The sequence below is a fragment of the Eubalaena glacialis genome, chromosome 17 (assembly GCF_028564815.1).
Source record: "Eubalaena glacialis isolate mEubGla1 chromosome 17, mEubGla1.1.hap2.+ XY, whole genome shotgun sequence".
In the NCBI taxonomy this organism is placed as follows: Eukaryota; Metazoa; Chordata; class Mammalia; order Artiodactyla; family Balaenidae; genus Eubalaena; species Eubalaena glacialis.
The window spans coordinates 68,190,912-68,215,691 of NC_083732.1; the positions used below are offsets into that span (position 1 = coordinate 68,190,912).

At 41.7% G+C, this 24,780-nt stretch overlaps 1 protein-coding gene across 1 annotated transcript in view; it reads right to left on the bottom strand.

The window, feature by feature from the left end:
• Nucleotides 1–693: 693 nt before the first annotated feature.
• EXT1 (exostosin glycosyltransferase 1) overlaps nucleotides 694–24,780 on the bottom strand; it is a 291,690-nt gene continuing 267,603 nt past the window's right edge. The window contains exons 5-11 of the mRNA XM_061171410.1: nucleotides 23,068–23,200; nucleotides 20,755–20,873; nucleotides 19,386–19,481; nucleotides 13,212–13,301; nucleotides 7,646–7,806; nucleotides 5,052–5,223; nucleotides 694–1,252 (exon numbers count right to left, since the gene is read on the bottom strand). Coding sequence (XP_061027393.1) covers nucleotides 1,067–1,252; nucleotides 5,052–5,223; nucleotides 7,646–7,806; nucleotides 13,212–13,301; nucleotides 19,386–19,481; nucleotides 20,755–20,873; nucleotides 23,068–23,200 — 957 coding nt within the window. The 3' untranslated portion in view covers nucleotides 694–1,066. The remainder of the gene's footprint in view (nucleotides 1,253–5,051; nucleotides 5,224–7,645; nucleotides 7,807–13,211; nucleotides 13,302–19,385; nucleotides 19,482–20,754; nucleotides 20,874–23,067; nucleotides 23,201–24,780) is intronic.

Consider the following 24,780-nt stretch of genomic DNA (forward strand, 5'->3'; position numbering starts at 1 on the left):
AAGTTCAATGGTGGGAATTTCAACATTATTACTTCTTCTTCAATAGAGAAGCTTCTGAAACGAGGTTTTCACAACCATGAAAAGAGCTTGTCTTGTGACTCCTGCTGAGCCAACGATATACTCATTCTTCCTTTGCCTTGAAACCAAAGCCTTTCCCCAGCCCTAAGCAGACGTGTGTCAGTGGTTGAATGCGTAATCTAACCCACCCCCGTGAAAAGCACTAGGTTACTATTGTGGGTCAATACTTCCATCTCACTAATATGCTGGTGGATTGTTTGCATGGTTCCTTGTGTAAACTGAACACTTCTTAATTACACTAGCGTTTTCTTGGTACTAACTTCCCGCACCCCCCCAATGAAAAAGATGATCATACTTCTTTATCCCAAACATAAAGTTTTCAGTTAGAACTGTCTACCTGGAGGTCATTATACTTTTTCTCATGCAGCAACATTTTAGAGATAAAAGTTCAAGTGGATCTGCAAATTCAAAATGGAAAACAATTTGCTCTGGCAAAGCTGAGTCATGAACTTGTCTTATTTATGCTTGGTTATTTCTTGACACGGGGTAGAGTGACTTATGGTTTTTTCCATGAAGTCCGAGCTTTTCGTAACTGCAGGGCACCCCACGCGACCGACGGCAATGCTGTCTGTGGGAAGAGGAACAGCAGCTTTGAAATATTCACAACCAACACAATTTTGATTAAAGAAAGAACTCTGGTTTTTAATAGTTTTGATCATTAAAAAAGTTTAAACCTGCATAGCAATCATTTCAAAAATAATTATTTAATGTTCCATAATTAAACTGTACACAACCTAGTCTTGGGACATAGAAGCCAGTGAGGTGAGTCTGGAGCAGTCCTGTGCAGTCCCACGAGTCAGGAGTAGAGTTTCCATTGGCCTTTTTATTTTCCTTTATTTTCTTTTTTTGTCACTTTGATCATCTTAGTTTATTTGGATACTTGGCACAATCTAGCTCCGCTGCTGAGCGGATCTGCACGGGGAAGAGAGAGCCACTGACCCCATCCTCTGGCCCTTCTTGCTCCCCTCCCCCGACTCGGCCAGGAACCTCAAAGTCGCTCGATGTCTCGGTATTTCTTCCGCAGAATAGAGACCTGGTCTTTAAAGAGGACGGGGTCGAGCCTCATCTGAGAGTGGATCAGCGGCATGTAGCCAAACCAGCTGGCAAACGTATTCATGCAGCTCTGTCGCTGGGCAAAGTGGTCAGGGTCAGCCCAGCGGGAAGCCCGAGAGGTCTGGGGAAAGGGAGAGAAAGAAGGAAGACGATGAGACAGGTGCCAGGTGAGATGGACACACGGCCGTAAACGAAGTCAGGCTTATGGGCACGCAGTAGGGCTCAGGGTCTGGCCTGGCCACCACGCCGGCCCCATCCACGTGCCTGGTGAAGATGCAAGCATGGACCCGGATTTTCAGCCTCGCCAGAAGATTTTCCCGAGACCTGCCATGTTTCCCAGCGCCCCAAACATACAAAGATCCATAGGGACTGACACATTCTCTGGTCCGTGAAGGACCTACCAACTGAATCGCAACTGCTGTGGTCACTAAACATAAAACTCTTCTTTGCACTTGGGAGCAAATGCGATGACTAATAATGTGTTTATGGTTTCACAGATAATTTTCTGAAACCCCTCTGTTAATTTGGTTGATTCTGGGTAAGAAGAAAGATGGCTGCCATCTCTTCAGTTCTCCATGTTGACCCTAAGGTTGGTTAAATATTTTTAGACCATTTAAATGACTAACACTGATTTAAAAGAACGCCTTAAGTGACTTGAGTGCTGAAATTTAAATAGATCAACTAAGCATAATGTCTTTAAAATCGTGTTTTTATGAAACAAGGAAAAGGTGGGCTGCCCAATTATGTCGAAAAAAACACACAAACTCATTTATGTCAATAGGCCACTGTTGAATGGTGTATATATATGTATGTGTATATGTGTGTGTGTGTGTGTGTAATGTGTTTGCATCCTCATGCATTGTTAGAAAATACTTTCATAGGAAGGTACAGTTTGCTGTGAGAATCACTCAGAGTCACTTTAAAACCACAAGTGTCAATATGCTTGAAAGAAAGCATCGAAGGTAAATACAAATGTCAAGTTATCTTGGAGTAGCCGAACAACAAACAAAACACTATTTGTAAAGTGTTTTCATGAGCTCATTTGAGCCTCGCAGCAACCTGGTCGAGTTATCTACCCAGGTAATAGCATCTCCACTTTACAGATGAGGAAGCAGGTCCAAGGAAGTTAAAATTGTTTGTTCAGGGCTAGAAAGGGGCAGAACTCAGGTTTCATTCTTTACCTTTTGTACTAGAGGAACTCTGCTTGGTAAATCGGAGAGAGTATCAAATGAAGCTGACCAGTTGAGTCCATATCAGAGCCGAAAGTCCCAAAGGTACCTCCATTTTTCTCCTAATTTGGGATGAGCTTGCAGGCCATTTCTGATTGGCCCACTTATTCCCAAAGGGCTAGACCCACTACATCCCGGTGAGTGCTCACATCCGCGAAGGGAAACACTGTCAAGAGCCTAAGCTCATTCTTATTCTCTTACAAATGAAAAAAAAAAAAGAGTCCAAGTGAATCATTCAAGTCTCTTTTTTGCCTCTTGATTTTAACATTTATTTTGGGTCAACCAACCTATTACAGAAGATATCTTTCCTGTGTTATAAAGGCATAATTTTAGAGCACGATATCCATTTACTTCACCAGTCACACAAACGTTCAATAAACTAGTGTATATGATGGGAAGAAGGGGGCAAATATAGCACATATCTAGCTAGATACGTCTAGTTAGACCTAAGCCTAAATTTAGATTTGTTCCAAAACATGTGTAAAGTCACTAGAAATATTGGTTTGGTAGAATTAGGCAAATCTATGAAAAGAGTAAAAAACCAACCCCTAAGAAACCATACGTTATGAGTTCCACCCCTAATTTGTGTATAACCTCAGGGGAGTCCAGAGGACTCTGAGTTAACAATATTAAAGGAATGGTGTATCTTTAAATGAGATAATAAATATGAATATGCATGGGTACTCAATACATTTTGCTTGAATTTGACAAGTCTTTCAGTCTTAAAAATGACAAATTCTTGTAAATCCTCTCGCCCGTCCTTTTAGTAATTAGAGGGAAATAGAATTTTCCACTAGATTCTTTGCTTTGTCCAGTACCTAGTACCTAGAACAATGCCTGATAACCTGTACATATTTGGTAAATATTAAATTATTAAATTTTATAAACTTAAAATCCTGTAAATTTTTTGCTTTTACTAAATTCAGAGTATGAAAAACCATCAATTGTGTTAACATGAGGCCTGGTTACATTTTCCTCTGCAAAAGCTAGATTTATATGTGATTTTCAATAACTGTTAGAACAAGGTACATGGAAAACCCCCCAAATTGAACTGATATAACTACATAAGTATGTCCTTTTAGGTTGACTCAAATCCTGCTGGATTCTCCATGATTTAACTTGGGTAGATCTAAATGGTCTTATGGTTTTTGATTTCGTACATAGAGTACTGGGCTCTGTCCAAGATGAATAAAAGGACCCTGGGGTGTAGAAGAATAAATAGTGGAAGAAACAGAGGCCGGGATTCAACTCCAAGTTGTCTCTAATCCTGGGTGACTTCTGGCAATATGCTTAAATTCTCTGGGTCCTAGTTTTCTTACTTGTAAAAAGAGAAAGTTAGATTATATTTCGCTGAAAGTATCTTTAGTAGTAATCGTTTGTGACTCAACACTGTATTTTACTTTGGCAAAAGCTTTCATACGTCTGACCTCAACGCTGTGAGGTTGATTTCACCATTTCCATTTTAAAGATGAGACAATTGAGTTTCAGAAGGTAACTGACTTCCTACAGCAACTAAGTGCTTGCTCTAGAACTGAAAATCAAGTACTATGACTCCTCATCTGCCTCCACAATGCGCATCCAACTCAAGAGCAACCACTAGAAGGCTGTGTTGAGAGCATTATTAGCTATGCATTCAATAAAACACCTAAAATAAACTTGCATAAATTCTCTTTAGGTCTTTAACTCTGGAGAAGAGACGTCTTTCTTATGCCACCTGGTAGGTCACATGAGCGCTTTTATTTTTTTATTCAACTTTTATTGAAGTATAAATGTTGTGTTAGTTTCAGGTGTACAGCAAAGTGATTCAGTTATACAGATATATATTCTTTTTTAGATTCTTTTCCATTATAGGTTATTACAAGATATTGAGTATTGTTCCCTGTGCTAGACAGTAGGTCCTTGTTGTTTACCTATTTTACACATAGTAGTGTGTATCTGTTAATCCTAAACTCCTAATTTATCTCTCCCCACACCCACTATCCCCTTTGGTAACCATAGTTTGTTTTCTATGTCTGTGAGTCTACTTCTGTTTTGTAAATAAGTTCATTTGTATCATTTTTTAAGATTCCACATATAAGCAATATTATATGATATTTGTCTTTCTCTGTCTGACTTACTTCACTTAGTATGATAATCTCTAGGTCCATCCATGTTGCTGCAAATGGCATTATTTCATTCATTTTCATGGCTAATATTCCATTGCGTATATATATATATACACACACATATATGTGTGTATATATATATATATAATGTCACATCTTCTTCATCCATTCATCTGTCGATGGACACTTAGGTTGCTTGCATGTCTTGGCTTTTGTAAACAGTGCTGCTATGAACATTGGGATACATGGGTATTTTCGATTTAGAGTTTTCTCTGGATGTATGCCCAGGAATGAGATTGCTGGATCATATGGTAACTCTATTTTTAGTTTTTTTAAGGAACCTCCATACTTTTCTCCATAGTGGCTGCACCAATTTAGACAGCTTTTATACTCTTGACATAACGATACTCTTGACTTACATCTTCCCAATTACCCACGTCCAAACATACACTCCCTCAGAGCTTTTGGATGTGGTTTGTTTCCTGATATCTTCTCATTATGCTTCCTAGAGGAACAGTGAGTCCTCATTACCTCAGACTGAGTCACCAGTGAGCAAAGCAAGGGGGGAGAGTTCTCCTTCTCTTACCTGTCCCATCATTGTCTCCTTATACTGTTTCTTCTGGGTCACTTTGATTGGAGGCAATTTTGTCACAGCAGACACCAGGAAATTCATGAGTATGTCCTCACAGTTGGCCAATTGGTCCACCATGTTCTTCAGGCTGGCTGGCAGGTAATGGGTGTAAAGGTAGTGATAATATCTGTACAAACCAAAGACAGGTTTCAGCAGGGGCCATGATTATAAAATAACAGGTGGTCTTCTTTGACAGAAACCACATATTCATTCTTTGAATCCCTAAACATATCATGGTTGACGATGATGATAACAATTGTCATTTATATGGTACATACTATATACCAGGTAATGTTCTAAAGTACTTTACAAGAAATGCCTCATCTAATCCTTATAAGAAACCTATGATGTAGGTACTAGTATTATCCCTGTTTTACAGATAAGGAAACAAGGTACAGAGAAGCACACAGATGCAGCTATTGCTTGCCCAGGCTAACTTTAATATCAGGCTGGTTGGTTAGAAACCAAATACTTAGATGGCAAGAGAAGTTACTTACATGTGATCCACATATCATTACAAGTTGCTTTACACTTTTAATTATTGGTTTAATCAGAACCGTATTCAATACTATCCCATAACTCTGAGTTCAACAGTATAACCATTCCATTTTTTCTGGCCTGTAAGCCATGTGTTTCAACACTTCTACAAGGTGTTTTCAACACAAAACACTTCTTTTGTGTTTCAAAACCCCAATCAATTTGGTGGTCAATCATTATGGAGAACCCACAATTTATTTGAATTATTTCTCACCCTAGTATTTTTTTTGGAGGAATATATAGCATACATTTATTGGAAAAATCATTTGAATGAATTTGGTTCACTGAATGGTGGTGGCGGGAAGAAAGAGGTGGAGTCTTGAGATCAAGATTCAGTCACCCTAATGCTTATATCTTGTGCATTTCCAACTCCATCCTTGAGATGACAGGATTCTCTATTTTTTTACTAAAAAAGACCAGGTTAAGATTGGTGTATTCACCTTACTAAGGAGGGGATTTCAATAATGATTGAGTCAGGAACATTAGCCTTCTACACTCATGAATTTGGCCATCTTACCTGAGTCTCCTAGCTTTAAAGATCAAATCTATGCAAACAGCTCCCAAATTTATATCTCCATCCCTGACTTTTTCAACACACTCTTTTAAATGTCCCTACATGCCCAAGACTGAACTCCTGTATTTTCCCTAATACCTATTCCATCTACGCCTTTCCCCAACTCTGTTGATGGCTTACTACTCTATACTTCTAGTTCTTCAAGTCAAAAACCCTAAGAGTCATCAAACTCTGTACCCAATCTGTCAGGACATCATGCTGGAGCATCTTCAAAATATGTCCACAATCTGATCACTCCTTCCCACCTCTGTTGCTCACTTCCTGACCCAGGCTCCATCATCTCTTGCCTAGATAATGTCAGTCACCTCCAAACAAGTCTCCCTGCTTCTCCCCTGGCCCCCTTATAGTCTATCCTCACCACAGCCTTCAGAGTAGATGCCTAAAACATAAGAAGGATTGCTCTGCTCACATCCCTGCACTGGCTCCCCACATAACTTAGAAGACGGTCAAGTCCTCATGATGGAAAGCAGGGTCCTGCATCCGGGATCCCATGACCTCTCTCACCTGCTTGCCCCTCACTCCACTCTGGTCACATCGGTCTTCTGGATATTCCTCCAGCATCCTGTCTCAGGGCATCCTTTCACACTGCTCCCCACGCCAGAGCACTCTTCCTACAGGTATTCTCCTGGCTGACTTCCTTTCTCCTTTCAAGTCTCCACTCAAATCTCATCCGTTCAATGAGGATCACCCCTAACCTGCCCCTTCTCCACCTTTGCCCTGCTCTGCTTTATCTTATCTCCTAATAGATATATTTTAAAATTTATTTATTTTTATTTTTTTTATTTTTGGCTGCGTTGGGGTCTTCGTTGCTGCACGCGGGCTTTCTCTAGTTGCAGCGAGCAGGGGCTACTCTTCGTTGCGGAGCACGGGCTCTAGGCACGCAGGCTCAGTAGTTGCGGCGCACGGGCTTAGTTGCTCCACTCCATGTGGGATCTTCCCGGACCAGGGCTCGAACCCGTGTCCCCTGCATTGGCAGGCAGATTCTTAACCACTGCGCCACCAGGAAAGCCCCTCTCTTAATATATTATAGAAGTATTATGTATATTGTTAGAATACAAAACCTGTATGGGCAGATAGTTTTTTTCCTATTTTACTCAGCGGTAAATCCTAAGCACCTAGAACAGTGCTGAGAGGTGCTCAATTAAGCGTTTACTTCGCTGTTCTTCTACACATTCAATTACTCAATACACCCTGAGTACGTCTCCACACCTCAGAGTCGCTGAAGATGCTGCTCTACCATAGTTTCTAAAGATGCCATAAGCCAAGAGGTTTTACTGATTTCAAAGATACACGTTGGCCACATCAACAGAATTGAAATGGGGATTTTTCAAACTAATTTCCATTAAGGTTGTTAACAAGATTTGGCCCAAGTTCCCATCTCTGCAGCAGCCAGAAACTAATATAAAAAGCAATATAAGATGACGTCCAAACTCCTCACTTGTGGTAAAGAGCAGCTCCCGTCAACACCATGGAGTAGTCGTTCGTCCACTTGGACGTGTAGCCCCACCGCTCCTTCGAGTTATCCCAGAAATGGCTGCGTGCAGGGTACCCTACAATCCTCTCGGGGAAGCTCTGCCACACGGTGAACGCAAAATCCACCTGCAGGCAGAACACAAGCCAAACAAGCAATCAACGGTGTTAACAAATGTCAACAAAACATCACCTTCCCCCTGCTAATTCGTAATGTGAAATCCCGGGACTGTTGCGTAACATTAATTCCATGTATTCATCAGCAAATTAAACTGACTGCTTGACATTTAGCCCCATAATTATGCACATTTTAATGTTTTCTGTTAAAGAAACTTCAGATTAGTGTGGAAATGAAAGAAGGAAAAAAATACATGGGTGGATATGTCCTTTAGAAATCCAGTCTACTCAAGCTAAAAAGTCAAAAAAATCAGTTGCTTCCCCCGCAGCCTCCAAAAGATATGTGACCACTGATTGATGGGAGGCATAAATGCATCTGTTTTATAAACAGGAGCAGATTTTCTGTATACATCTACCGTATGAATATATAGCATTCATCATCATCAGCACACAGCAAAGCCACAGTGACTAAAATCAAAGCATCCACTTAAGAGCCAGAGAAAAGATGTTTAAAAAGCACACAAGTTCTAATGGGAATACAAAGAAGATATCATCAAGAACAGTAATTCAGGCCTCTCAGGTGTGAAGATGCTCAGTGCAAGGGAATTTAGAAAACACATCCACAGTGAAAAATCACTAGGAATAAGTGGGGACAGACCAAGATTATTTTTAAAGGAAATGCAGTGAAATGACTTCCTAGTGCTCAAAATAACCCAAAGCAGGTACTTCTGAACCTGCTACAAACTAACGTGTAATTAGCAAATAGTCTGTTTTCAAATGTGTACACTCACTTTTGACTTCTATGATTCTTTGATGAATGACACATAAAATAACATACAGAAAGTAAAAACAAAACAAAACAACCCCCCCCCTCAAAAACCCAGTAACAGCAAACCATCATATAATGGTCATAATTGTGTAATGCTTATAATACAACAGGCATGGTTATAAGAACTTACATATTTTATTATAGCCATGTGAGGTGATTGATAGTAACTAAAATTGTTGTGGTAATCCTTTTGCAATATATACATATATCAAATCATGTTGTACACCTTGGACTAATACAATATTATACATCATTATATTTCAATAAACCTGGAGAAAAACAAAAGAAATGATGCAAGCAAGAATTCTGTAGATCAAATGATTTAAAATACTGAAAGAAAAAATTGTAACTCTGTTTCTTTCAGTTCTATTTTCTTTCAAAAATGAAATCAAAATAAAGATATTTCAGATACAAAAAAAAAAAAAACTTACATATTTTAACTCATTTCATCCTCACAGTAACCCTGTGAAGCAGGTAATTTTAGAGTCTCCAGTTTACAGAGAGGGAAGCTAAGGATATGGAGGTTCAAATAATTTTTCTGAGTTAGTAAGTGGCAGAGCCAAGATTTGAACCCAAGCCATCTGGTTTCAGATTTGGTGTGTACTGTTAGCATAGTCTCCCTTCTAGCTCTGTTGCTACAGTGTTGAAAACAATTTATCTTAAACAGGTTACACATGCACCCAACAACCTTTGCCCTATCTCTTCTTGATAAGCAATGCAAATGGTATTTTCATTTATTGCACAGATATTTCAAGTCTTGGCACTGTGATGGTGGCTGGGTGGCTGAGTGATGTTGGCAAGTCCAGTTCCTGACCTCCCAGGGGTTCAAAAGCAGAGCAAATAACTGTGCACAATAGCCCAAAGGTGGAAACAACCCAAATGCCATCAACTCATCAATAAATAAACCAAACATGGTATATCCATTCAATGGAATATTATTCAGCTATAAAAAGGAATGAAACACTGATGCGTATGCGTGCCACGACGTGGACAGACCTTGAAAACATTATGCTGAGTGAAAGAAGCCACACACAAAAGGCCCCATATTGTATGATTCCACTTACATGAAGTGTCCAGAATACACAAATCCATAGACACAGAAAACAGATTAGTGGTTCCAAAGGATAGGGAGTGACTGATTAATGGGTTTCCTTTTTGGGTAATGAAAATGTTTCAGAATGAAGTAGAGGTAATAAGCATACAACACTGTGAAGGTATTAAATGCCACTGAATCATACACTTGAAGATGGTTAATTTTATGCTATGTGAATTTTACTTCAATTACAAGACAAAGCAAATAAGCCTAGATCAGTATTTCCCAAGTTTTCACCATATGCATAACCATCATCGCTCCTTTTCCCACATTCCCACCACATATTCGATAACTTAGTTAATATTTTTCTTTAAACAGCATACTCTTTCTTTTTTTAAGCCTCATCCTAGGTAAACATATCAGTGAAATCCTAGGTTTGGGAAACACTGGCCTGGGTGATCTGTAAGGGTCCTTTTATCTCTGAATTCTTGGGGCTTAGTTAGAAGACATGATTTTTGTAAACAGCCATGAATTTAAATTTTTATGGAGATTTAGTTTGGTGCCCTGACTCAAGATAAGAAAGCCTTAACAATATAGCTTTTTCCCCCAAACTATAATACCTGGGGGGAAAAAAGTAGGGTGTTGGGATACACATTAAGGAAGCGTGGTGGGGTAAGGGGCGTCTCAAAGTTAAAAGACAGCAGGGGAGTGGACAGTATTTGCCAAAAAACTGAAAGCAGGTCGTGATAACCTGCACATCATCACTGGCGTTCAATACTAATGGTGCCAACTCATGGGACAGTACATTATGCAGCCCGTCATCAAAGAATCAGCCTGGCTGTCAGCGCTCTTTGGCGTTTTCCATTATCCTTTGAAAAGGAGACGCATACACCGATGGGGTGTTTTCATCACATGAATTCCTTACTATCTCAAAGCTGTTTCAAGTCATTTCAAAGCAACTCAAAAGTAAATTCCAATAAAACTATGATTCTTGTGATAGTTCTGCTTTCACGCAGCTCATTAACACATCAAAGGAGGCAAAGGTCAGCTTATGGCCTCTTCTCTTAAAAACTAACATCGGTTTTCTTTTGAGAATTTGAAGCAACCCAGATAAATGTAAATAACTACAAACCAACTCTATCTAACACCCTTTATAGGACACTGTTTAAAAATCTATCCTTAATACTACAGAGAGGCATTTAAACAAGCTAAGAATCCTTAGAGAGGAAATAAAATGAACCAACATCTATTCACCTAAAAAAAAGAGAAAAGAGAAACCCTTGTCCTCCACCATGTCAGGCAACACGACTGCTCCACTGATCAGCCAGAAAAGTAAACAAACCAGACGGCCAGCTTCTTAAATTGCCATCTCATGCTCAACCCACGCTGACTTCTAATTGCTCCACATACAGCACAAGTTCTTCCCAGCATGCACTGAGAGGCTGGAATTGCTATTCTTTGAAAAGAAATTCACTAGCACGTGGCTACATCACAGCAGCTGAAAGTTTTCACCATGGGACAGAGAGAAACAAACCCGAGTGTGAGATCAATTGCTCTGTGCCCAGCGGAAGATGAGACATCAATCAATACTTCAGGTCATAGGGTAACGATTCAGGTATATGCTGTAGTCTTGACTATACGTTTCACATGGCAATGTGCTGCCTTTCCTGTTTGCTCTCCGAGATCCACTCTCCACTCTTCTTGCCGTGCCCTACGCCTGAGACAATGGAACTCTATGGACTGCATAACCTGGTCTTCCTTGCCAGCTGGTGGCTGATTGGGTTAGGTCAATGGGAGTTGCTGGCAGGAAAATGGAAGTGGGACAGAGAGAGGACAGTATTTCTCCCCTGCTCCCCACCCCGGCTCTGGCCCCAGAGTTCTGGTAGGTGCCACACCCCTCCATGGTCATAGCTCTTGTAGGGCAGCCTCTTCTTCCTAGTTCCCCCTCTAAGGGACACCGGAAACACTGTTTCCTTCCTTCACTTCTTCAGGCCTAGAAGTAGGAGCTGCTTCAAGCTCGTGCCACTCCCCAGGTGCCTCTCCCTCTCCTGTGGCGTCCTTTAACCCCACTCACCTAAGTCATCCTAAATCCCTTCATTTGAGTCACCTGATTTGAATTGTTTGCTGCCAGGACTCTGGCGGCTACAGGCAGGAACTGTGTAATCAAAGTACCTGGCAGAGACCAGAACAAAGACATCCCTCAATAAATACTTGTTGAATGAATTTGCTCCGGGGATGCCAGCCTCCCTTGCAGGAAGCAGGAGAAAAATGCAAGCTGGAGCGTCCCATTCCTTGTATTCCATTGCAGTCATTCTCTTTGAACATTAAGCATCTCTCCCCTTCCCCCCACCTCTTTATCCTGCCGACTCACACATGACACAATTGGCTGTGTGCTCACACTTTAATCCGCGCAGCACGCATCCCTCCAACATCACTCATTCACCAAGTATTTATAGAGCTTTGGCTGCATAGAAAGGCTTTAACAAAGGTGAGGCCCAGGACATTTTGTCCTGGGGTGATTTTGGTTGCCCTTACACAGAACGTCTGCGCAACTCCATTTGATGGAAACTGGAAGCATCCATGGAATTTGAAGAGACACAGAGACTGCTAGCCCAAGTTACCATGAGTCCTGGCTATGTGGGCAGCAGGCCGTTAGAATCAGACTGGCATCTAGGAAAACGCCTGCTGGTAAGTGTCAACATTTAAATTGAAAAGAAAATGATTATGAATAAAAAGGAATAAAAGAAGGGGAACAGGATAGGTAGCTAAGTCTCCAAGCTTTTTAGCAGCTACCATGAATAATGTATTTGTGATCTACTACATTTTTGTGTAACTGTCTTTGGTCCCCTCTACGGTTTTAAGTGCGGTTTCAGAGATCAATACTCATTCGAGTTGTAAAAATTGGTTTTCTAGCATAGCTATCTTTCCTCTTCTCTCCCTCCCCCTCACACATTGCTCTGTGCAATCTTATTTTTGGCACAAATACCTGAACATCTGAAATAGCAGGGATCTCTATCTCAGCCTTCAAGTGAAACCGTTTGCTCTCGTGTGGGTTAAAGAAAATGCACACTTCCAACCAAGATGGAAAAGCTGCCTTTAGAACCCAGAATAGTGTTCCCCAACAGAGTCAACACACGCCCACACAGGCGTTAGCAGAATCAGGAAAGATGGGCTCCCAGAGCGTGGTTTCAAGAAAATGCTAAACAGGTGCCCCTGCCCGACTCCCCTGGGTCCCTCTGCACACCTGCCTGCACCTGCACTGTTTAAAAACAAACAAACAAACAAAAGGAGGGCAGGAGGGAGGGGTGAGGTGAGGCACAGCCTTGCAAATGAGGAACTGATTAGCAGAGGAAACAAAGGGGAAAATGCCCTCATCAGGGTGCCAGGTGGCGGCAAGGTGCTCACAGGAACCGGGTTGATTCAGACCGACTCTGCAGGAAGTTTTGAAAAACGTTTTGGGCTTGGCCAAGGCAAGGGCAAAAGAGGCGCCGGCACCTTGGGGTTTGAGGTGACTGCCCGCAGTGCCCTCCGCCCCTCCTTGGTGAGGCTGCTTACCTCCGTGGTTGAAAGCACAGTGTCCTCGTCAAGGCTGAGCACGGCGTCTGTGACGATGTTGTCATAGGGCAGAAAACGGCTGCTCATAACCTGGGAGGCGGGGGAAAGCAGGCAGGAGGGAAGGAATCGGGGAAAAGAGAGGTAAATGGACAGTCTTGTTTTCAGGAAAATTTCCCCCATCGTCATCTTCACAAAGGATGCTCCACCACCATGTCACCTCTCAACATAGAAGGCTTCCATTTCCCATCTGTGCAGATTCATTTGGTTCCACCATTACTGGGCACCTACTGTGTACAGACACCTTGCTAGTCGAAGGGAGTACAGAGGTGAGTAAGATTGGAGGAGTTCATAGTCTGCAGGGAGACCAAGATGACCAAGAGAACAAGATGCGGATGATCGGTCCTCGCCTGATACGAGAAATGCCGGGAGACCAGAGGATGCAGCAACCAGCTGCTTGGAAGAGCAACGAAAGCCTCAGAGTCACATTGAATCAGGACCCTGATGGCCAGGAATCCACTGGGGATAAATAGAAATGAGGCTTAACAGACAGAGAGCTCAGTAGATGCAAAGGCACAAAGGGGAGAACCAGCACTCTGAGGCCAGGGAAGAGTGGATGCACGGAGCAGTGATTCCAAGTGTGGGACACACACCACTGGAAGGCCAGGTCATTTTAGGAGGTGCAGAGACAAACATTTAAAAATTCTACTCTTCATTAATTTTAGCTCAGAGAAGCAAAAATACATATACATATATATTAGTAGCTATAGCAATAAAAGGTACTAGTAGAGTTATTCAAAAAAAGTTTCATTAAAGTGAAAAGTAAGCTGATTTAAAGAAAAATACTAAACAATAGAACACATGGTCCATGGATTTAGGAAAATTGTGAAGGTAGTATAAAGTTTGGGCAGCACCAGGATAAGGCATGGTGAGGTGAGTGTACGTGTGTGTGTGTGTGGGTGTGGGTGTGTATGGGTGTGTGTGTGTGTGTATGTGTGTGTGGTGAGGGTTTGGGGGATGAGGGGATCAGTTGAAAAACTGAGACTGAAGAGACTACCCTATGACAGTCCCAGCATGAACTCCTGTGTTGAAGTTTCTGTAGAATACCTAATAAGAATGATGATATAAGAATAACTAACATTTTTTAAAACATTTACTCTGTGTCAGGGAATGTTCCGAGTTCTTATTTATTTATTTGTTTATTTAGTTGCAGCACGCAGGGTCTTCGTTTTGCGACATGCGGGATCTAGTTCCCCGACCAGGGATCGCACCTGGGCCCCCTGTATTGGGAGTGCGGAGTCCTACCCACTGGACCACCAGGGAAGTCCCGGAAATGTTCCAAGTTCTTTATGTACATCATCTCATTTCATCTGTATAACAACCCCATTTTATAGGTGAGAAAACTAAGGTACAGAAAGGTTGTGTCTTGCTTAGGATGGACCCACCAGCACACCATCCCAGATGGTGTGATTCTATAGAGCACCTCAGCCCTATGCTATACCTGTCTCGGGGTTGAAAGGACCTCAAAAGTGAATGTGGGCACACATGGCAATCTCACATTCACCACTTCCTCTGGAAGGTATATTAACTGTTGTGCCATCCTCTCTCAATTCCTACGCGGAGACTGAGAGAGAAGACACTTGCCATCAACTTTCAAGGCACAAAGACCAGGGAATGAAGCAGTTGGATGCTAGAGACAAAGCAAAAAGGGAGGCACTTAGCCCGGCTGCCAAGGCTCAAAATCTAAGGACCCCTCCCCACACCCCCCCAAAGAAGCCCAAACTATATTTACATCAGGGAGTCATCTCATCCGCAAGCCTCATCTCAGATTTGGTTTACGTGCCGGAGAAGCTACTGGAGGGCTCACGTCATTAAAGGATGGAAAATGCCCACTAGAACCCATCTGTGGGAGCTCAAGGGATATACCTATACTCCAGGCTCTGCTCCTACACATCTCACAACTGGGTCAAGTGTTTTTTTCTCTTTCTCTTTTTACTCTTTCTCAAAATAAAATACAAAAGCGATCAGCAACCCCGTATACACAGGGCTCAGAAATCTCAGCCTGAAGCAATTCTCCTGACACTGTTTACATGTCCACTAACTAATGCAGAAGTTATTAGTTGCCAGCTTAGTGATGCCCTGACCTTTCCCTTGTTAAGCCTACAGGGGAGAGCTGCAGAGACAAGGCCTATAAGTTCAAAATAGAATTTTCCAGCCAAAGCAGCGAACACATCAATTTTAAACTCAAGGCTAGACATGGAAATTTAAAATGGGGAAGGAGGAGGACATATGACTTCTTTCCCATTATGGGCCCAACCACTGGGTTTAAAAGGATCCATTTCCTTTTTCTGAACTTGCTTCATCAATAAGAGTTAAGAGCCCATAAGTCAGCCACTTCTAAATCTAGTGTAGAAACTAGAGGCTCTCTTTCAAATACCCTGCCTCAGCTCCGTTCCAAAAGTTCAGTGGATTAGCATGAAAGGAGCCAATGTACTTACAAAGTCAATCCTGAGGGAGCTGGGTTTTCCTTGTTAGCTCATTTAAGAAATACTTAGCTACCATGTAACAGCCCAAACCCTTCTAGAATGAACAAACACAACTAGGAAATGACCTAGGCTCAAGAAGTTCCCTGTCTAGTAGGGAAGATAAGAAATGTTCGTAAGTAATAATACAAAGCACAATAAGAGTTGACATTTTTCAAGCACCTACCATGAGCATCCACACTCCTAAGCAGCAATACATTTACATGTACAGTATCAAACCATTTGACCCTTTTAGCTAACCTGTTAGTGTTATGATTTCTTCCATTTACTGAAGGAGGGATTGAGGCACACAGAATGAAATAACTTGCCTTAGGTCACATAGAGGAAGTCTGACCCCAAAGCCCATAATACAAACCATCACTTTACAATGCCCCCCGCCCAGAAGAGGAGCTCACATTTACTGAATCCTGAGTGTATAACAGGTACAGGGCTGAGCACCTGTAATGCAGTATCTCATCTCATCATCAAAATGGGCCCAAGTCTTAGCGCCCAGGTGCCCTAGGATACAGAGTCTAAAGCAAGACTTAAGCGCAAATGCTTTACCAGGTGGTGCGGTCCCAACGAGGGAAAAGGAACCACGTGACCTACTGGATTCAGTGGCCAAGGTGAAGTCTAGGACTCAACCAATGGCCAGAAGCCCAGACATAAATATGGCTGGGAGAATGGGAGGTAGGTATCTTATAAGACACATCTGATAAAGACTACAAGAAAGGTACTATTATCATCATCATCATCTTAGAAATAAAGAAACTGGGACTACTAGCTGGGAGTGAGAGTATAAAATCAGTCAATGAGTCTGTGCATAAAAATGCAATACTAACCATAGGAGTCAGAATGGCTCCCAGTCGGTCAGTCAGAATGGATCCTATTTGAATATCCTGACATATTCAGAGAGAGACTTATCTACCAGAAGGATATCTAGTCACCCATGGAAGCATAAAAAAACAAAGAATTTCCAAGTTCAAAGTGAAGAGAACCCATCTGAGCACTGTTCAGGGCCTCAGGCATTGGAACTGGGGAGACAGATATATGGGGTTGTAGGCAGGAGATTTTTCTGTGCCAGTCCCTTTTGTGAAACCATACCTATTGGTGAGATGAATTCATAAGGGTAAGTAAGACCGATGCCAACAGGCATGTGATTATTCTCATCCTTCCCTTTCCTCATTAAGTGCTTACCAGTCAGCTCTCTGATGACCACATTGCTTGACTCCAGTCCTATGAAGGCTGTGACTGTATCTGTCACATTCACCACTGTGTTTCCTCATGTTGCCCAGCACACAGTAGGCAGCCTACACTGGAACTCAATAGATAATGCACGGATCACCTTGTCCACGCACGTGACAGTTACAATTCTCAGTGCATCCTGTTGAACTATATGAAATGGCCACTTGTAGCCACCCAAATGACGATTTCAAATGGTGCAACCTAATACCTTGGTCGTTCTTATTCTGGCTCAAAGAGGGTTTACTTAGTGTGAGACAATCTCTCATGACCTAACTCTTTGGGGACTGACGGAGGAAGTCTCTTAGATGACAATCTCAGTGTCATTTAATAGAGACTAATCTCCTCACAATGGATAAGATCTACAAGAAAGCCACCAGCAGAAGCTTGAGAAAAAAGAATTCACCTCTGGCAGCAAAGAGTGCAAGATATTTCCAAAAGGAGGGAGCATGGGAACCAGGGCTTAAAGAATATACGGGAATTTCAATAACAGAAATGAACAGCTGAGGAAGGATGGTCAAGACTTACAGCAAATGGGAAAGAAAACACTTAGGGGTAGGAAGGGACACAGTGCTGTTAACTGTGACTGATGAAATCTATAGAGGAAAAGCAATGAGAGAGAAGATTGGGAAGGCCGGCTAAGGCCAGATTATACACGGCCTCTGATGTTAATTGAAAGCATTAGCAAAAAGACTCCCTTAAGGGCCATGAGATGATTAAGAGGATCATTCCGTTCTAGGCAAAATGAACTGGAGAAGGGAAGCAGGGGCCAGCTAGGCAGCCAGCACTCCTGAGAGTCTCTGATGGACACCTCAAAACAAAAGTAAGGTGGAAATGTCCTTTTTAAGATAAATGTTAGGAAGAACCACTATTCTCAAAGACACAACTAACTCAGATTAATCAGCTAAGCAAACCTCATGCATCACCACCACCATCAGCAGCCTCATCTTCATCCTCATCACTTCCAGAAAGATACCATTGCCAGGCCCTGAATTTATTTACTCCTCATAGTACCCCATGTGGTATGTGTTATTATTTCCATTTTGTAGATGAGGAAACTGAGGTTCAGAGAAGGAAGGTATAGTCAGGGTCACACATCTCCTGAAGAGTTAGTATTAGGACCCAATTCCAAAGCCTATGGCTGTCATTATGGAAAACAGTATGTTTTCCTTAAAAAACTAAAAATATAGCTGCCATATGATCCAGCAATCCCACTCCTGGGCATATATCCAGATAAAACTATAATTCAAAAAGATACATGCATCTCTATATTCATAGCAGCACTATTCACAATAGCCAAGACATGGAAAAAACCTAAATGTCCATCAACAGATGAATGGATAAAGATGGATAAAAATGGATAAAAATGGAATGATACATTCCATTCCACACAATGGAATACTACTCAGCCATTAAAAAGAATGAAATAATGCCATTTGCAGCAATATGGATGGACCTAGAGATTATCATACTAAATGAAGTCAGTCAGAAAGAGGAAAACAAATACCATATGATAACACTTACAAGTGGGATCTAAAATATGACACAGGGACTTCCCTGGTGGCGCAGTGGTTAAGAATCCACCTGCCAATGCAGGGGATACAGGTTCGATCCCTGGTCCCGGAAGATCCCACATGCCACGGAGCAAATAAGCCCGTGCGCCACAACTACTGAGCCTGAGCTCTAGAGCCCACGAGCCACAACTAGTGAGCCCATGTGCCACAACTACTGAAGCCTGCGCTCTAGAGTCCGTGCTCCACAACAAGAGAGAAGCCACCACAATGAGAAGCCCGCGCACCGCAACGAAGAGTGGACCCTGCTCGCCGCAACTAGAGAAAGCCCGTGCGTAGCAACGAAGACCCAACACAACCAAAAATAAATAAATAAATTTTTTTTTAAAAAAGTTAAAAAAAAAATGACACAAATGAACTTACCTACAAAACAGAAATAGACTCACAGACATAGAGAACAGACTTGTAGTTGCCAAGAGGGAGGGGGGTAGAGGAGGGAAGGAATGGGAGTTTGGGATTAGCAAATGCAAACTATTATTTATAGGATGGATAAACAACAAGGTCCTACTGTATAGCACAGGGAACTATATTCAATATCCTGTGATGAACCATAATGGAAAAGAATATGAAAAAGAATATATTTATGTATAGTTGAGTCATGTTGCTGTACAGTAGTAATTAAAACAACATTGTAAATCAACTATACTTCAAAAAATTTTTTTTAAAAAGCCTATGGCTGTCAAAGCAGAGGACATTCAGAGACAGGTATGGTTTTGGAAAAACAGTCCAGGCCAGCACCCCCAGAAGCAGGGGGAAGATGGCTAAGACCAACACGCATGGTGCCCCACTGAAGACACGAAGATTCCACACTGATTCCACAGTGAAGTCCCCTCTGGTCCTACCTTGCTTTCTCCTTCAATCACGATGACAGGCACGGCAGTGGCAGGCCAGCGGTGTTTGGCTGGGAGAGGCTTGTCACAATTCCATAGAACTATGATCTGAAAGGGACAGGGGGTCATGAGATGGCTTGGTAAGGCTAGATTTACATAGGCCTCCAACCCAAAGTTTCTTCTTACAGACAGAGAGGAGATGGGGATATAAGCAAGGCAGGATGGCAGACCTCAAAACTGAATTTAAAGTGAGTCCACTCCACTCTGTACACCTGAAACTAACACAACATCGTAAATCAACTATCCTCCAATAAAAATTAAAAAAATAAAAGTGAGTCCACTCCTACACAACCCTCAGAACCCGATGACTCTAACAACCAAAGAGAGGGGACAAAAAGAGTAACCTAAGAAAAACTGTGTCAAGGGGGTAGGAGAAAGCTGGGGAGGAAAGAAGTCATTTCAGGGTTGCTGGTTTTTAACAAAGTGTTTTCCTAAATTCTGATGTCTTATGATGACGAGTAAGATAACAACCCTGATCAAATTGAATAAAAATGCACACTGAACGTCTGCTATGCATTCACACTACACCAGGCAACATGGGAGAAAGAAGAGAATTCAAGATAGGACTGGCGTGAGCTCATGTTTTGGATTCTCCAGGATGGTTGCTGATTTCCTGTGATCCTGTTATTTCCAATAAAAATGACATATAGCTCCAAAATGCATACTTCCACGTGATTCCATTCTTTTGTCGTGTGTAAACCTTCTTCTGTAATTTATAATTCAGAAAAACCACCGTTAAGAGTACGAGAGTGATACCAATTTGGAAAACATTATTACCATAGGTATCATCTTCCTTTCCCAATTTTATAATTAGTCACGGTGGCCATGAAAGAAAAGTTGACGCCTCCTGACACCAACGAATTGGTTTCTGCTGTGGAAACTTAGTTTTCTGGGTCCTCTCAGTGGCCTTTCTGATGTTCCTTTATCACTCTGACACGTAAAAATGAAATAACGTGCCTATGTATTCTTTAAAGAGTGTATTGGTATATATCGGGTTGGCCAAAAAGTTCGCTCAGGTTTTTCCGAAAGATGTTAGAAGAACCCGAATGAACTTTTGGGCCAACCCAATATTTAACTTTATCCCAGGGCAAAGATCTCTTTGTAACCCACCCCTTACCTGTACCAGATTTCACTTCCAAGAACCTCCAAGCTGATGAAAAGGGCGTAATGAGGCGTGACAAAGGAAAGGGGAGTAACAGGGCACGACGTGAGAGGAGTCCCCGGGAGCACGGCGTGTAGCTGGGAAGGAACAGGGAGGGTTGGGGGTCTCTGGTCCACTGAGCAGGAGGGGGCAGGCACCGCGGCCAACACCTCCACTCACCTGAGCACAGTACTGGGATCTGGCTGCAGCCACGAGGAGTTTCAACACTGGTTGGGACTGAGAGACCAGGGGGGTCACCGCGTGGATGACTGCAGTGAATTTGGAGGGGGGCTTTAAACCTGAAACAGAAAGGGCAGAGAGGCCTAATGAAGCACTGAAAAACAAGACTTAGAAAATTAGTCCTCTCTGCTCCACTGCCTCACCCTGGAGCTGATGATGTTCCCTTCTAGTGTATTTTTCCTCTGCCTCTTGTGTCCTGACAGAACAAAAACAAGGTGAAAAGCTGCTAGTTAACTGCTGCCTGAGTCTAAGGACCTGGATAATTTACAGTTCAATGCCCATTTCCAGATTCTTCCTTTGATAGTCGTTTCCTTCCTCCCTTGGGGATGCATCTTTGATCTCCCTTCTGCATTTTAGGCACCCAAAGTCTAATTACGCACACACACCACTACTCACCACTCTCTACCCAAGAAAGGGTCTAACTCTAGTCACTTACGTCTTAGGATGGATTTTTGTAAATGTGCTCTCTCTTCCAGGATATTTGCATCTGTCTTACTCTTAGTTATGTAGTTAAGGGGTTTTTGCCTGATTGATACTATTTCAGATAATAACTAGCAAGTGGTAAAGGTTAAAAGAACAACATCCAGAGCATAAGTGTCTATGTCTGAAGCTCAGTTCCACCACTGAGTGGTGGTGGGATCTTGGAAAAATTACCTAACCCTCTGTGTTTCCACAGCTGTGAAATGGGGCTGATAGCAACAGTATCAAAGTTATGGAGTTGTTATGAGAATTAAATTAAATGAGTTAATGCATACAGAGCACTTAGAACAGGACCTGCAAACAGTAAGTACTCAGCATGAGCTTACCGCTATCATAATCACCATCATCACTATTTTAGAGTAGAAGCCGCTCTACTCCCAAGAATCTCTTCTTTGTGTACCAGTGACACAGCTGAGAGGAAAAGTATGTGGTCCAGACCTCTGCCAACTGTGTGCTCTGAGGCCCGAGGTGGAAAGGTACTAAAAATGTACAAAATAACAACTGCCACCAAAGAGAGAGCAGTGAGATGGCTTCTCCCCCAAAATGAGTTTTTCCATGAGAACCCACTAAGAAATTGGAGACAGGTTAAAAAGCCTCCTAAAACTTCATTAGTTTAGAGCCACTAATTTCACATTTTAGTAGTTTAAATATGAACAAGACAGTGCAGGGACATTCAAGTTAAGCTTTGGTAGTGACTGGATAAAGGTAAGAATCAGACGATATGTATCTCAAAGGATTATACGGACGTTTTGCAGGGCAAATTATACCATCCGACTAGTACTTTAATTGCATGTTAGAAAGAAGCTAGCTTTCCCACTATCTAGATACACATTCAAGGCTTTGCCAAGTAAGAAGAATAAATATGATGGAGGGGGTTCCCTTTTCTAGCAGTGAGGACAAGTCAGTGCTTTAAGATTTTCCTCTAACAGTTTAAGAAGCATCAATTACACACTTCTAATGTGCTAACTCTGCTAACTCCACACAAAAATCTGGAGTCTTTTTGCCATATCGACTTGAAAGATGCTTTATTATCCCAGGGTTTCTCAAATTTGGAACTATGAATGAGGAGACGTGTCCAAGATGTTACTAACACTAGAGGGAACGGGGCTCCAAATACGTATACGTCTATGGCAGTAACAGCCTTTTGTAAAGCTTCGTCCCTCCGCCGGTTCCCTTTTCCCCATTATGACTAGACTAAAAGCTGCTTGAGAACAGAGCTTGTATCTCCTTTGACTTTTTATTTCTACCACCTAGCATTGCATTAACATGGCACAGAAGAGGGGCATAATAAATGTTGAATGAAGTGAATAAGTTTCTCCCCTATCATATATTCTTAAATCTTTGTCCTTTCCCTTTATTAGTTCGGTTTTTCCTTGGTCTGAGACAGAGAAGTTGGGATTGTGGAGGAAAAAAAAAAGTAGGGAGAGCTCTCCTAGCTCCATTTTATATAAGATGAGACTTAAAATTATAGTGAACCCATTGTCATGTTCAAAATGATCTGTAATTTGGGAAGCCTATTTCTCAAAAAGAAATGACTCTGCTAAATGTAAAGTACAGCGGCTCAGGTAAGAAAGGAGTTTTTCACTTTGCAATGCTCTGCTGGATTTATAATTCTTGACCTTGATACACCGTTTAGGACAGGGCTCTAGAAAGCAGTCTCCAACACAGGATGTTACAAAGACACCGCGGTGGAATCGAAAAATCAAGAGACTTTAGTTCTGGATGACACCTGGCTGGTAAACCGGAATAGCTCCCTGGAAGGCACTCACTTACCTAAATTAGCATAGTAGTAAGGGAAATCTCCCAGATAAGATGAATACTGTGGTAGGACGAACAATCCTCCAGGATGTTTGTTCCATATTAAACTGTTACGGGATATGTGCTTGAATATTCTGTCCTGAATAATCTAGAAAATGAAAACATGGCACATGGTGAGAGGAGACTGACGGTATCAGATGAGGAACACAGTCAATCCAAATTTGAGGGCTGATGGCACTCAAAGTGGTGAGTCTCCTCCCCCACCCCCAACTTGATTCTTCACTGAAACAACCCGATTCTTCACTGATTCTCCGACACAAAGTGACAGAGCAATGGAAAAGAGTGAGAGAGAGAGAGAGAAAGAGAAAGAGATGAATAATGGCTAATCCAATTTCCTAATTAAACTGCAGTTTACCATAAATTCTATCTTGTCTTTCTATAATAATAAGTCCACACTCATGTCAAAGCAGAGTGTGTAGAAGAGTTTCCCTGATGGCTGAGATCTAGCAGTGCTTCCAGATCCACATCAGGAAGATCTGTTCTCAGGGCACAGAGATGTCCATATGGAGACTGAGCTGGGAGCATATGGAAGGCACGGCACATTCCTGAAGCAGCTGAGGTTTTGATCTGTTCCTTTAATTCAGGAGGCAGATTTATTTGCTTGACATATCTCATTGTCCTTTCAAATTCAAGTGTAGGACTTTGGGGTACTAGTTAGCTGAAGTTTTTTCTACCTTTCATCTCAAAAAGTAGTGACTTAACAATTGCTCAAAACATCCTACATAACAGAACAAGAACCATGGCATATGGAGAGTAATGATAGCCAAGCTAGTTCATTAGTTTCTTTGGACTTGAAGACCTCGCAGATCATTAAATTCTACATTTCGAGTCAAACATTCTCCCATCCCGAATCATTTGTCAGATGAATGTGATTAGTCCACTTTACAGTGGACTTTCAAACTCTTGTAATTATACCATCCACTCATTAAGATACGATTTGGCAAATAATTAACTTGATACAGAATTTCATGTTTTCAGCAATTTTTTTGTACTTAAAAAACAAAAGCCTGGCATATATCTTTAGAGATTTAAGACCTAAATCATCATTTTCCAGGTCCCCATTTAATGCAATGTGATTTTAAGTACAGACCATTTTAAATGGAGTTGTATTATTTGCTAAGGTTATTACCACCCTCATCTCATCCCACACGGTGACTAGACAAGTAATAAAGTCAGCTGCATTTATCTTTGCAAACCTTATTGTGTTTATATTTCTTAATGAGAGAGAAGGAAGCAAGGAGGAAATTTAGAAGAACTCAAAGATCTTAGTTCAATGATTTCTGCATTTTCTCTTTTCCCCAGATCAAAACTGCTCATTTTATATGGATTGGCAGAGGTTTCTAATTTGGGGAAGATTTTAGGAACCTTGCTCAAGCGTTAATGTTTGCTCTTCGTGGTTTAACAGAGATGTGTTAAAATGCTATTGTCTAGGCATTAATTGTAAGAAAATTGTCATGGTTGTGAAGGGTTTTTACATGGCTAGCAATTTCACTTTGTACACCAATTATTCCAGTTTTTAATTATTTGTACCTTCCAATTCTACTGTCTACTTATTTTCCTTTATAGGTTTTCATTTAGATCCTCCCTTTTTTTGCTTTCCAAATGTATGTCCCTTCTAGCATGTGGTTGCTTAAATAAGTTTGGATATCAAGACACAGAAAACATTGA